The sequence below is a fragment of the Bicyclus anynana genome, chromosome 4 (genome assembly GCF_947172395.1).
Source record: "Bicyclus anynana chromosome 4, ilBicAnyn1.1, whole genome shotgun sequence".
NCBI classification, from domain to species: domain Eukaryota; kingdom Metazoa; phylum Arthropoda; class Insecta; order Lepidoptera; family Nymphalidae; genus Bicyclus; species Bicyclus anynana.
Window position 1 is genome coordinate 5,086,358 of NC_069086.1, and position 14,408 is coordinate 5,100,765.

The window sequence follows — 14,408 nt, forward strand, 5'->3', positions numbered from 1 at the left end:
TAAAAAATCTTCAACAAGTGTGTGTGTTCAGCACTAATTTCTCTAATTACGATTTTTGCACATCCCTAATTTTACTACGATTTATATGCATGTGTTGAATTAGAAAGAGATAGGACTTTCCCCCCACATTTAATTTTTTCCCAAGTGTAAAAGAGAGGTCCGAGAAATTTATGAATGACATTTTTATACACACATACAAAATTTCTAACCAGCACAAAGCTTTGTTCTGAGTCAGAGGTCTGCTTCATTTGTGGTCTGTGATACAAATACAAATGTGACAATGACAACAATTTGGTCATTTCCATGTCTATTAATCTGTGGTCATGGCACAGAACACTAATACTCCTAAGTTCATGGACTGTCATGTCAAAATTTGACAGCGCGGAATGCGGCTTAACTATCTTTTTAGCCGTTTGTGGGCATAACATTTGTAAACCACCTTAGACCATTAAAAAGAATGGACCTGTTTCGCAAAAATTCACCAACAAAAAAGTCTGTCGTTTTTTGAGGGAGACGAGGTAAACTTACACATCGAAAACTGTTAACACCAGTAAGTATATTGTGTCCATACACTACACACAGCTATAAAATTGACTCGCAATACACATACGCGTAATTTTTACACAGACTAACCAACACATCGCTTAGACTACCCACAGAATACATATATAGAATGTTCGATTACTTGATCGATTTTTTGGTGTTCCGTCAAAAGGATCGATTCTTTTTAGAAATCGGTTTTATTACAAATTTGATAAAATTATGGTAGAAATACTTACAAATGAAACTTTACTCCATCTTTTACTAAACTACAAGTTTTTGGCCGTTTTTTATGCCATTCAACTACACAAACCGGCATTTTTAGGGAGCACTTTACACGACGAAAACGATTACAACAATGGAACATCGATTCTATAGCAACAGTTTTTATAAACGCGTTAGATCATTGATTCTTTTCTGTCAAAGAGTCAATGATCTAACGCGTTTATAAAAACTACGGGTTAACGGTTCACGAGGCAGGTCCTTAGACCATTGTAATTTGTATCGATCACTACCTTAGACCATTAAAATAACAGGACCTGCCTGACTGACTATTCTATACACAACACTCTAAAGAGTTTCTCAAAAATAAATTAATGTATAAAACGTATGTACCTACAAAAATTATTATTTTTCATAGTAGTTAAAAATTATTTCTTTTGTAAATAGATATTAAAATGTGTCATCTAAACGCATTCTTGAAATTATGACGTAGCCAAATATAATGCAAGGATAGAATATAGATAATGCCGTGTGTTACATGGATAGTCGGAATTATTTGAATGAATAATGTTATTAGGTACGCAAAATCATTCGAAACTTCGTTACATTAGAGCTTTTAAATATAGAGATACACTGGTTTTTGTTTTATTTAAAAATACGAAATAGTTATGATTTTACATGCATTCAAAGTTCGCATAAATATCGACTCCCGCTAACGGTCGCGATATTATACGTAACGTCTAGTCTAACGTATCTTTTTAGCCGTTTGTGGTCATCACACAACATTTGCTCACCTGATACAGGCAAATCGTATTTCGTACTTCTGCCTTACCAAAGCACCGATCAAAAATATGGCCAAAACGGTGAAAATAATGTTAATAAACATTATCGAGTCGATATAAATGCGAAAGGTCATTCTCACGAAATTTCGTAAACCGCTTGACGTACAAAGATGAAATTTGGCACTGGCAGGGAGGATTTTGTAACGCGAGCTCATCACCCCGCGCTCACTTTAAAATTCTATAACTCGGGAATTAATAAACGTATCGAAATAATTCTTTCACTAGTATTTTTTTGTTTTCAACGGAGAATACAGAAAGCTAACATTTAAAAATAGTTAACATTATTCATTACATTATGAAAACATTTTTTATTTTATTTTTTACAAGTTTTTATTTTTTAGTAAAATAAATATTAGGCAGTTGTCTTCTTTAGGTGGACCTGTCAATAATTAAGTTATGGGAAATACTCCCCAGCACCCTGTATATTCAAAGATTTAATTATATTATTCATGAAATGGATGTATTTCAATAACAAATATAATAAAAGCTTTTTAAAAATGCATTTTAACTAACAACATTTACAGTGGGTAGTCAGCAATTCTGTATTTCAAAATTAAATTGTCTATGCAACCATTCAGTCCAATCTGCCGATACATTTTTTTCCAAAGTAGTTTCTTGAAATACCTCACTTCTAGATAGTTCAGAAAAACCCAATTTTTTAAACATATTAATGCTAACATTGTTTGCAAATGATATTTTTGCTTCATATTTTTTTACACCAACATATTTTATTCCATAAAACAGCATTATGATCACAGCCTCCCAACCAATTTTTTTTCCTCTTGCTCTTTCTTCTGCTATCATGATTTCTATTTCTGCAGTTGCAGTATCTTTATTGGTTATAAATATATTTGTATCACCTATCATTGACTCTGGAAACAAACAATGTAATATAAAAACCCTTGATATTCATAATTTAATTAGGAATTAGCCCTTTTCCTTTAAAGATTTTTAAAAAATTCGCTATTGGCCGCAGAGTACATGTTTTGAATTTTTTATTGAACTTAACATTAATTCCAATTAAATTATATCATCATCGTTTGCAATGCATTTTTTAATGTATTAACCTCAACCTTTCCTCCCCCCATTGCTGATCCTAGCAGATTTTTTTAAAACCATTAGAGGAAAAGGGCTCATTAATGATGACTTTTATAATTTTTACTATTGTTACTTATTGTACACATTATAAAAATATGGTATATAAAATGTATATATTTATTTAAATTAAATATACCAATTTTCATACTTAGTAATATTATAAATGTGAATGAATTTTTATTATTGGGTTTCATGACTAAACCCAAAAGCCAGTTTTAAAAATTCTTTCATCCATGGAAAGCTACCTATCTTCTATCAGACTTATTTGTAGTCTAATAGGCACGTTGTCCACAGACCATGGTAATGTTATAAACAAATTCTCCAAGCTATAGCAATTTATACCTACTATTATAAATTAAACTTTGCCATTATCATACAAAGTTCATACATACCTATTTCATTATTCTTTTCACTATAGATTCTTTTGTCTAATATAATAAAAGTACATTCTGAAAATGAAAAAAATATAATTTATATATAAAGCTTTGTCCATTTTGTCACACTGTTACTCAATGTATTATTTTAGTCAAACTAAATGTTAACTAATATTTTTTTCAAACGCTCTGTTGTAAGGGATTTGTTACCCCAATACCAGTATTGGAGGGGAAATCTAGTCAGTGGCGATCACAATAGATCGGTAACGGTCAATGTGATACAGGACCTCAAGAAGACCTGCAGAGCCGCGACATTAAGAAGAAGAAGAAGAAGGGATTTGTTATAGTGACATTACGAAACAGTTAAAATATAGACCATTATGGTCGACAGGTGCTTTGGCTTGTGTTGTCATAAGCTTATTTAAAAACTAAAATTTTCATGTAATCACGTCTCAAAAAATTTTTCAATCTTATAGAAAACAATAATGAACTATAAACTTTATTCAAATATTTCTATTGAATGTTCAAAGAAATAATTTCTTTATTTATCACATACATATATAAATATTACAGGATAAACCTAATGTGTTTATATAATTCTCGTGTTGGGTTGGACCTATTATTGTTATAATTTGTTCTTACTATCTTCATCTTCTCTCCAAGATTTCTGCATTTCATATTCTTCTTCCAAAGTTAATGGTTCTGATGCTGTCAACTTCTGTAGCTCCTCAGATTTCATCCAACTATGATATCTGTTGAATATAAATGTCTGATAGATTTTTAGTTACATTTTTCAAAATTAATTCAATGTTTTTTTTCTGTAGCAAATTGTATTGTCCAAAAAAATAGAGTTAACTATAATAATGCCTTTGTGGAGTAGCAATGCGATACATGAGAAACATAATAAAGTAAAAACATCGAATAAACTTCTTACTTTGGTACATGATTATCTCTGTAAGGAACTAAAACAATGTTTAGTCCATTTATTATCGTATTACCATTGATTCTCATTTCTCATTGTCTAATGTCTATTATATTTTGATGAAGATAACTTTATCTACTATAATAATTATTAAGTAAGAATACCGTAAAACTACATTAATTGCATGAAAAAAACAAAAACAAAACCAAACACAAACAAAACTTGCAATTTAATGACATTGACATTAAATTATTTACCACAGACCCAAAATAAAATAAAAAAATCAACTAGGTATTTCTTGGTTGGTATTCTATGTTGGCCACTGTGTCACAGAAAACATGTATTTTACAAGTACTGTGTCGGTGAAAAGATCAAAAAAATCGGCCAAAAGATTCGTCAATTTAACGGATTCTCCATCCTTTACGCACACATTGTGGTGTTTATGGAAAATGCCTTTTACATCCCTTTTTAATTATCCGATCATTTTCGGAACCGAAGCCAGTCTATGCTCTGTTGTGATTGGCTGAACCTTTTTATTAAAGTTTTATTTTTGCCTTGTAAAAAAACATGGCTGCAATTATAGTGAAATGTAAATATGTTCCTTGAGTGAAACTGTGAAACCAGTGGAACTACAGGAAACTACAAATCAATTTATCAAGGATTTTATTTCTATTTATTTATTTTCTGTATATTATTGTATAGTATTGTTAATAAAGAGTTATAGTTTGATTTGTGCTCGGTTAATTTCAGTGTTCGATAGTAAAAGTGCAAAAGTGTTTTTGTTTTTCGTTCAAAATGAAGCGCTGTTGCGTGCCTAAGTGTAAAACAGCTATTAATTTACGTGCTGTACCATATACTGATGTTACTAGATGGAAGGTATGGTTGATCAATTGCCTGTTTTTGCGTAAATATTCCTGTTTACCTTGCTATGTTATTAATCATAGGTTAAGGTTAACTAAGTGCGATACTTACTTTGAATTTGGAAATTAGTGATTTAAACCAAAACGCTGTTCTAGCACCTACAAATTCCAAGTTCCTAGAGGTATCTTTCATCGGGCCTAATAAATACGAATAAACGATAGTTGACCATGTAACTACTACTTCACAAACACACAAATAGCCTGAAATGCAGACTAACGCATTAAATGTCAATATTAACGAACAATCAATTATATTTCTACAAATAGTGTCTGTCTAGGCTCACAATCCCAGTCCGAATATTTACAGAGTTCAATTTTACCTGATCCCCTGCCTTCTGCTTCACAGAATCCCTTTGTGCATGTTAGGCCTCATTTTAGACACAAGCCTCATAGAAAGTCTGACATAATTCCTAGAGTTCGATCAGCTAAGTTTGAAACTCCTAGGAAGCAAAAGTTACGTCAGAATATTAGAACATTAAAACAAATGTTGCGCAATGAGACTTACAAATGCTAACAATTATAGTCAAAACTTTGTGCTAGTAAGGACAATATTTTATTTCAAATTATCCTTTGTTAACTCAGTTTGGGAAATTATTAGTGGATTCACAGTTAAGATTATCTGATTCTAAAGTCAAATCTCCTAGATACACTAATGATGAGAAAATCTTTGCACTTACATTATTTAAGTTGACCCTTAATTTTTACAAATTCTTACAGAAATATTTAATATTCCTATCCAAATCAACTACAAACTCTCTATTAACTAAAATACCTGTGAGACCAGGTATTAATGAATTTATTTTCCAGCATTTGGCTGATTGTGCTAAGAACACACAGACTATGGGTTTGCAGTGTATATTGTTGTTTGATGAAATGGCTGTCAACAAAAATTTATTTTTTAATATTCATTCTGGGGTTATTGAGGGTTTTGAAGACCTAGGAACATAGGTGGTGAACGAGCAAATAATGTTGCAGATAAAGTTTTAGTTTTTATGTTACGTGGCTTATTTCCATCTTGGAAAATACCTTTAGCTTATTATTTTCTCTGTGATGGAATAAAGACTTTAAATTTAAAAAGAATTCTTAGAGAAATAATTGAGGCAATATTTAAATCTGGATTTATTTTAAGAGCTACGATCTGTGATTAAGGTTCTGCAAATGTAGCTGCAATAAATTCATTAATAACTGATACACACAGAGAATGCCTTCATAATAGTAATGAAGACGCTGAAAATATATTTTATTATATGATTAATAACAACAAGGTATATCATATTCATGATGTTCCTCATTTGTTAAAATGCTTCCGTAATAATTTTCAGAAGAAGGACTTGATCATTGGAAATCAGCATGCTCAATGGGCTTTCATTGAACGGGCTTATGCTACTGATGGTGCAGGAGGACGTGCCAGAACCATAGATTTAAACGATAAACATATAAACCCAAGTTCCTACAATAAGATGAAGGTAATTATGCATTACATTATATTAGGAAATGCTTTCTGAGGGAAGGGAGTGTAACAACTTCAGCTTCCCTACTCCAGACTGAGAATTAATATGAACTGTAGATTATAACTCCATACCATTTTTCGGGGTTTATGGGGGTGACAAGCGCAATATAAGAGTTACAAATGAAGTGTAACTCTCTAGCCTCTGCACCTCAACTCCACTCTCACTTTCATGCGGTGGACCCCGTTACTTCAAGCAACTTTGTGAAAGACTAGGAGAAATCCCAGTGGGAAACGGAGTCGACAAACAGACGAGAGTACAGGAGGGATTACTGGCGCAAATATTTTGGTCCAATAATCTGGTGATCTTAAAGCGAGGGAAGAATCACGTAAGGCTTTATTAATTAACAAGAACAAGCCATATCATCACAATATATACGGATGTCAAATATTTAAATAAGGCTACACTAGAAGATTCGCTCTGATAATCCTTTTGACTAATTTTGTCATTTATGGGGTGGGAATATTATGAGTGGTATATAATAGTATAATTTTTGTAACTAATATGTCTGAGAAATCTATAAATATAAAAGAAAGTCAGGTTTGTTACAACACTTATACCTCAAGAACAGCTGGACCGATTAGGCTAAAAATTGGTGGAGAGGAGCTTAGATCTAGGAGAAGAACATAGGATACTTATGGTAGAGGTAGAGTTGAGTAGAGTATGGTAGAGTAGGTGTTGGGTGGGAGTATGGTAGGGTAGCTGTTACTCTTTAACGCCGCAACTACTGAACCGATTTGGCTGAAATTTATAACGAAGATATATATTACCCTGGATTAATTTAGGAATATCCCGGAAAATCTATGGTTCCCGCGGGATTTGTGAAAAACTGAACTTTCCACGTGGACGAAGTCGCGGGCATCCGCTAGTTTAATATAATTTTGGTAAAAATTGTTTACGATTTTGACGAAGGTAAATCAAAAAATCATGATAATTAATTTTACTTTACAGGTCAAATATGCTTCAGATGTCTTCAGTTTTAGAGGTGTACACTGCGTTACTTTGGAAAATGAAGTCATATTATAAAGAACTTCGTTATAGTGTTCCATATGTCAACATGACTGCCTCTGTGGTCCAGTGGTTAGTCTATGTGTTCGCAAGGTCCTGGGTTCAAATCCTGGGTAAAGCTAAATGAGATACTGAGTTTTTCCTTCTTTTAAGAAATTTTTAGTTATAATTATCAGCCGTGAGTTGGAAAGTTGGTGGCATTACACCCCATTAGTTCTAGTTCACAAACGCCATTTAGATTGAAACTTTTTCTCCTTCTCCTAGAACTATGATTGAGGTGTCATTTTTTCGGAAACACATTTGAAAAGCTTTTGAAAAAATTAAAGGGCTGCTTGCAAAAATTGCAAAAGTTATAAACAATTAACTAAAATATAAGGGGTTTGTTTTTTTAATATCAAAAACTATTTAAGATATTTCCAATTTGCCAAAAGATTCAAAAAGAAGAGGAAAATTGCTAACAAAAACTATAATATAACCTTTAGAAGTCTGGCTTAATATTTATTGAACTAAATAACCTCTGGATCTACTGATTGACTTCCAAATTCTTTTACCATGTTATTTGTGAGTTTCATAGGCATATTTTTATCCTCCTATTCTCACCAAAACGGGAACTACGCGGGTGAAACCGGGGGGCGTCAGTTAGTTATGTATATAAATTCTGATTTTAAATAATTTTAACAGTTGTAAACTATTTCCAGGAGAAATACTTTATACTTATATACATAATACTAATTTACTTAATTTTACCTTACAGGTCAATTATTATGCTTCGGACGTCTTCAGTTACAGAGGTACACTGTACACTGCCTTTTACTTGGGAAAATGAAGTCATACGAAGATCTTAGTTATAGTGTTCCACAATTATGTTAACATAACTCTCTTACATACTTATAACATAAGCCTCTCTGGTTCAGTGGTTACCCTATGTGGTCACGAGGTCCGGGGTTATATAAGATACTGAGCTTTTCATCTAAGAAATTTTGACTTATAATTCTCAGTCCTTAGTTGGGAATTTAGTGGTGTTACACCCTGTGCCTCAGAGTGCATGTTAACCTGTCCCGGACAAGGCCACGTCCCGTAAATAATGGATAAAACGCAAATGGTAGATACGCCACCTAATTCTACAATTCTACGTTTTATACTAATTTACTACCCTCTATAAGTGTACAAGTTTTTAAAATAATGGTTTTTTCGATTCAAAATTAGATTTCATCATTTTTTACCGGACAATGTGTTTTAAATCGGGTCCTAATGAAAGAAAAATAATTATTACACAAAAAATAGTCAAATTAGTTATAGATAATAAGGTGGTGTATCTATCATATTAGTCTGATCTACATGTGCTCTTTAGTATAAAAAAAAAGTTCTCCATCTCCTATAAAAATGGTTGAGGTGTCATTCGATTCGGAATTGAATATACATAGTTTTTGAAAAATTTGAAGGCCCGCTCACTAAAATTGCAAAAGTTATAAATAATTCACTAAAAATGAAAAAGGGGTTCAAGCATTTTTATAGGAGACAGAACTTTTTTTTACTAAAGAGCAGTGACCACATTCCATCCAGTTTAAATGCGTTATATCCATTAATTACGCGACATCTGTCATATATTTTGTGAAGTAGTCATATAATTTTGTAACTACAATTTGGTATTTTACTGCATGGAAATGTTTACATTTTTATTAAAGAAATAAATAAAAGATTTTGCCTTTTTTTTATCATACAAAAGAAAAAGTCTAGTAACAATATAAATAATCGAGATAAACGAAACCGGCATATCAGAAGACCGGTAACATTTTGCGGTTATATGGGATAACCACAAATAGTACGGCATAACCTACTTTCACAAATCAATTTAACTACGGAATAAACCTACGACCCCTTCCAACCATTTTCAAATTACTACAAGCATTTCCGTTTCCGCCGTGTAGGCACATTCTACATATACATAGAATAGAAAGAGAGGGCAAAGGGATTTTTAATGAAGATTTGCCTTGTATGAGAGAGATAAAGGATAAATTTATGAATGAAATTTGTGGTTATATGATTTTAAAATTATGAATGAAATTCAAATTTCTCAAATGTGCTAAGCAGTTTCTATGAAGTAAGCTGTCTGCACGCCAGTGTGCCTTCGGCCAAAAGATTCGTCAATTTAACGGATTCTCCATCCTTTACGCACACATTGTGGTGTTTATGGAAAATGCCTTTTCCATCCCTTTTTAATTATCCGATCATTTTCGGAACCGAAGCCAGTCTATGCTCTGTTGTGATTGGCTGAACCTTTCTATTAAAGTTTTATTTTTGCCTTGTAAAAAAACATGGCTGCAATTATAGTGAAATGTAAATATGTTCCTTGAGTGAAACTGTGAAACCAGTGGAACTACAGGAAACTACAAATCAATTTATCAAGGATTTTATTTCTATTTATTTATTTTCTGTATATTATTGTATAGTATTGTTAATAAAGAGTTATAGTTTGATATGTGCTAGGTTAATTTCAGTGTTCGATAGTAAAAGTGCAAAAGTGTTTTTGTTTTTCGTTCAAAATGAAGCGCTGTTGCGTGCCTAAGTGTAAAACAGCTATTAATTTACGTGCTGTACCATATACTGATGTTACTAGATGGAAGGTATGGTTGATCAATTGCCTGTTTTTGCGTAAATATTCCTGTTTACCTTGCTATGTTATTAATCATAGGTTAAGGTTAACTAAGTCTGCGATACTTACTTTGAATTTAGAAATTAGTGATTTAAACCAAAACGCTGTTCTAGCACCTACAAATTCCAAGTTCCTAGAGGTATCTTTCATCGGGCCTAATAAATACGAATAAACGATAGTTGACCATGTAACTACTACTTCACAAACACACAAATAGCCTGAAATGCAGACTAACGCATTAAATGTCAATATTAACGAACAATCAATTATATTTCTACAAATAGTGTCTGTCTAGGCTCACAATCCCAGTCCGAATATTTACAGAGTTCAATTTTACCTGATCCCCTGCCTTCTGCTTCACAGAATCCCTTTGTGCTTGTTAGGCCTCATTTTAGACACAAGCCTCATAGAAAGTCTGACATAATTCCTAGAGTTCGATCAGCTAAGTTTGAAACTCCTAGGAAGCAAAAGTTACGTCAGAATATTAGAACATTAAAACAAATGTTGCGCAATGAGACTTACAAATGCTAACAATTATAGTCAAAACTTTGTGCTAGTAAGGACAATATTTTATTTCAAATTATCCTTTGTTAACTCAGTTTGGGAAATTATTAGTGGATTCACAGTTAAGATTATCTGATTCTAAAGTCAAATCTCCTAGATACACTAATGATGAGAAAATCTTTGCACTTACATTATTTAAGTTGAGCCTTAATTTTTACAAATTCTTACAGAAATATTTAATATTCCTATCCAAATCAACTACAAACTCTCTATTAACTAAAATACCTGTGAGACCAGGTATTAATGAATTTATTTTCCAGCATTTGGCTGATTGTGCTAAGAACACACAGACTATGGGTTTGCAGTGTATATTGTTGTTTGATAAAATGGCTGTTAACAAAAATTTATTTTTTAATATTCATTCTGGGGTTATTGAGGGTTTTGAAGACCTAGGAACATAGGTGGTGAACGAGCAAATAATGTTGCAGATAAAGTTTTAGTTTTTATGTTACGTGGCTTATTTCCATCTTGGAAAATACCTTTAGCTTATTATTTTCTCTGTGATGGAATAAAGACTTTAAATTTAAAAAGAATTCTTAGAGAAATAATTGAGGCAATATTTAAATCTGGATTTATTTTAAGAGCTACGATCTGTGATTAAGGTTCTGCAAATGTAGCTGCAATAAATTCATTAATAACAGATACACACAGAGAATGCCTTCATAATAGTAATGAAGACGCTGAAAATATATTTTATTATATGATTAATAACAACAAGGTATATCATATTCATGATGTTCCTCATTTGTTAAAATGCTTCCGTAATAATTTTCAGAAGAAGGACTTGATCATTGGAAATCAGCATGCTCAATGGGCTTTCATTGAACGGGCTTATGCTACTGATGGTGCAGGAGGACGTGCCAGAACCATAGATTTAAACAATAAACATATAAACCCAAGTTCCTACGATAAGATGAAGGTAATTATGCATTACATTATATTAGGAAATGCTTTCTGAGGGAAGGGAGTGTAACAACTTCAGCTTCCCTACTCCAGACTGAGAATTAATATGAACTGTAGATTATAACTCCATACCATTTTTCAACAGGTGACAAGCGCAATATAAGAGTTACAAATGAAGTGTAACTCTCTAGCCTCTGCACCTCAACTCCACTCTCACTTTCATGCGGTGGACCCCGTTACTTCAAGCAACTTTGTGGAAGACTAGGAGAAATCCCAGTGGGAAACGGAGTCGACAAACAGACGAGAGTACAGGAGGGATTACTGGCGCAAATATTTTGGTCCAATAATCTGGTGATCTTAAAGCGAGGGAAGAATCACGTAAGGCTTTATTAATTAACAAGAACAAGCCATATCATCACAATATATACGGATGTCAAATATTTAAATAAGGCTACACTAGAAGATTCGCTCTGATAATCCTTTTGACTAATTTTGTCATTTGTGCGGTGGGAATATTATGAGTGGTATATACTAGTATAATTTTTGTAACTAATATGTCTGAGAAATCTATAAATATAAAAGAAAGTCAGGTTTGTTACAACACTTATACCTCAAGAACAGCTGGACCGATTAGGCTAAAAATTGGTGGAGAGGAGCTTAGATCTAGGAGAAGAACATAGGATACTTATGGTAGAGGTAGAGTTTAGTAGAGTATGGTAGAGTAGGTGTTGGGTGGGAGTATGGTAGGGTAGCTGTTACTCTTTAACGCCGCAACTACTGAACCGATTTGGCTGAAATTTATAACGAAGATAGATATTACCCTGGATTAATTTAGGAATATCCCGGAAAATCTATGGTTCCCGCGGGATTTGTGAAAAACTGAACTTTCCACGTGGACAAAGTCGCGGGCATCCGCTAGTTTAATATAATTTTGGTAAAAATTGTTTACGATTTTGACGAAGGTAAATCAAAAAATCATGATAATTAATTTTACTTTACAGGTCAAATATGCTTCAGATGTCTTCAGTTTTAGAGGTGTACACTGCCTTACTTTGGAAAATGAAGTCATATTATAAAGAACCTCTGTGGTCCAGTGGTTAGTCTATGTGTTCACAAGGTCCTGGGTTCAAATCCTGGGTAGAGCTAAATGAGATACTGAGTTTTTCCTTCTTTTAAGAAATTTTTAGTTATAATTATCAGCCGTGAGTTTGGAAAGTTGGTGGCATTACACCCCATTAGTTCTAGTTCACAAACGCCATTTAGATTGAAACTTTTTCTCCTTCTCCTAGAACTATGATTGAGGTGTCATTTTTTCGGAAACACATTTGAAAAGCTTTTGAAAAAATTAAAGGGCTGCTTGCAAAAATTGCAAAAGTTATAAACAATTAACTAAAATATAAGGGGTTTGTTTTTTTAATATCAAAAACTATTTAAGATATTTCCAATTTGCCAAAAGATTCAAAAAGAAGAGGAAAATTGCTAACAAAAACTATAACCTTTAGAAGTCTGGCTTAATATTTATTGAACTAAATAACCTCTGGATCTACTGATTGACTTCCAAATTCTTTTACCATGTTATTTGTGAGTTTCATAGGCATATTTTTATCCTCCTATTCTCACCAAAACGGGAACTACGCGGGTGAAACCGGGGGGCGTCAGCTAGTTATGTATATAAATTCTGTAGGATTTTAAATAATTTTAACAGTTGTGAACTATTTCCAGGAGAAATACTTTATACTTATATACATAATACTAATTTACTTAATTTTACCTTACAGGTCAATTATTATGCTTCGGACGTCTTCAGTTGCAGAGGTACACTGTACACTGCTTTTTACTTGGGAAAATGAAGTCATACGAAGATCTTAGTTATAGTGTTCCACAATTATGTTAACATAACTCTCTTACATACTTATAACATAAGCCTCTCTGGTTCAGTGGTTACCCTATGTGGTCACGAGGTCCGGGGTTATATACTATACTACTGATACTGAGCTTTTCATCTAAGAAATTTTGACTTATAATTCTCAGTCCTTAGTTGGGAATTTAGTGGTGTTACACCCTGTGCCTCAGAGTGCATGTTAACCTGTCCCGGACAAGGCCACGTCCCGTAAATAATGGATAAAACGCAAATGGTAGATACGCCACCTAATTCTACAATTCTACGTTTTATACTAATTTACTACCCTCTATAAGTGTACAAGTTTTTAAAATAATGGTTTTTTCGATTCAAAATTAGATTTCATCATTTTTTACCGGACAATGTGTTTTAAATCGGGTCCTAATGAAAGAAAAATAATTATTACACAAAAAATAGTCAAATTAGTTATAGATAATTAGGTGGTGTATCTATCATATTAGTCTGATCTACATGTGCTCTTTAGTATAAAAAAAAAGTTCTCCATCTCCTATAAAAATGGTTGAGGTGTCATTCGATTCGGAATTGATTATACATAGTTTTTGAAAAATTTGAAGGCCCGCTCACTAAAATTGCAAAAGTTATAAATAATTCACTAAAAATGAAAAAGGGGTTCAAGCATTTTTATAGGAGACAGAACTTTTTTTTACTAAAGAGCAGTGACCACATTCCATCCAGTTTAAATGCGTTATATCCATTAATTACGCGACATCTGTCATATATTTTGTGAAGTAGTCATATAATTTTGTAACTGTACAATTTGGTATTTTACTGCATGGAAATGTTTACATTTTTATTAAAGAAATAAATAAAAGATTTTGCCTTTTTTTATCATACAAAAGAAAAAGTCTAGTAACAATATAAATAATCGAGATAAACGAAACCGGCATATCAGAAGACCGGTAACATTTTGCGGGTATATGGGATAACCAAAAA

General features: G+C 32.6%; 1 protein-coding gene and 1 long non-coding RNA gene across 2 annotated transcripts; one reads left to right on the forward strand and one right to left on the reverse strand.

The window, feature by feature from the left end:
* Positions 1–2,025: 2,025 nt before the first annotated feature.
* LOC112043135 (alpha/beta-tubulin-N-acetyltransferase 9) lies at positions 2,026–4,230 on the reverse strand. The gene is made up of 4 exons (XM_024078422.2): positions 4,011–4,230; positions 3,719–3,828; positions 3,095–3,151; positions 2,026–2,476 (listed from the first exon to the last, which is right to left on the reverse strand). The coding sequence occupies exons 1-4, from the start codon at positions 4,085–4,087 to the stop codon at positions 2,136–2,138; spliced, it is 585 nt and encodes a 194-aa protein (XP_023934190.1). The 5' UTR covers positions 4,088–4,230; the 3' UTR covers positions 2,026–2,135.
* Positions 4,231–4,525: 295 nt separating this feature from the next.
* LOC128198048 (uncharacterized) lies at positions 4,526–14,288 on the forward strand. The gene is made up of 6 exons (XR_008250790.1): positions 4,526–4,874; positions 6,241–6,384; positions 8,189–10,058; positions 11,427–11,570; positions 11,700–11,932; positions 13,333–14,288. It is a non-coding gene; the product is annotated as an uncharacterized LOC128198048 (long non-coding RNA).
* Positions 14,289–14,408: the final 120 nt, after the last annotated feature.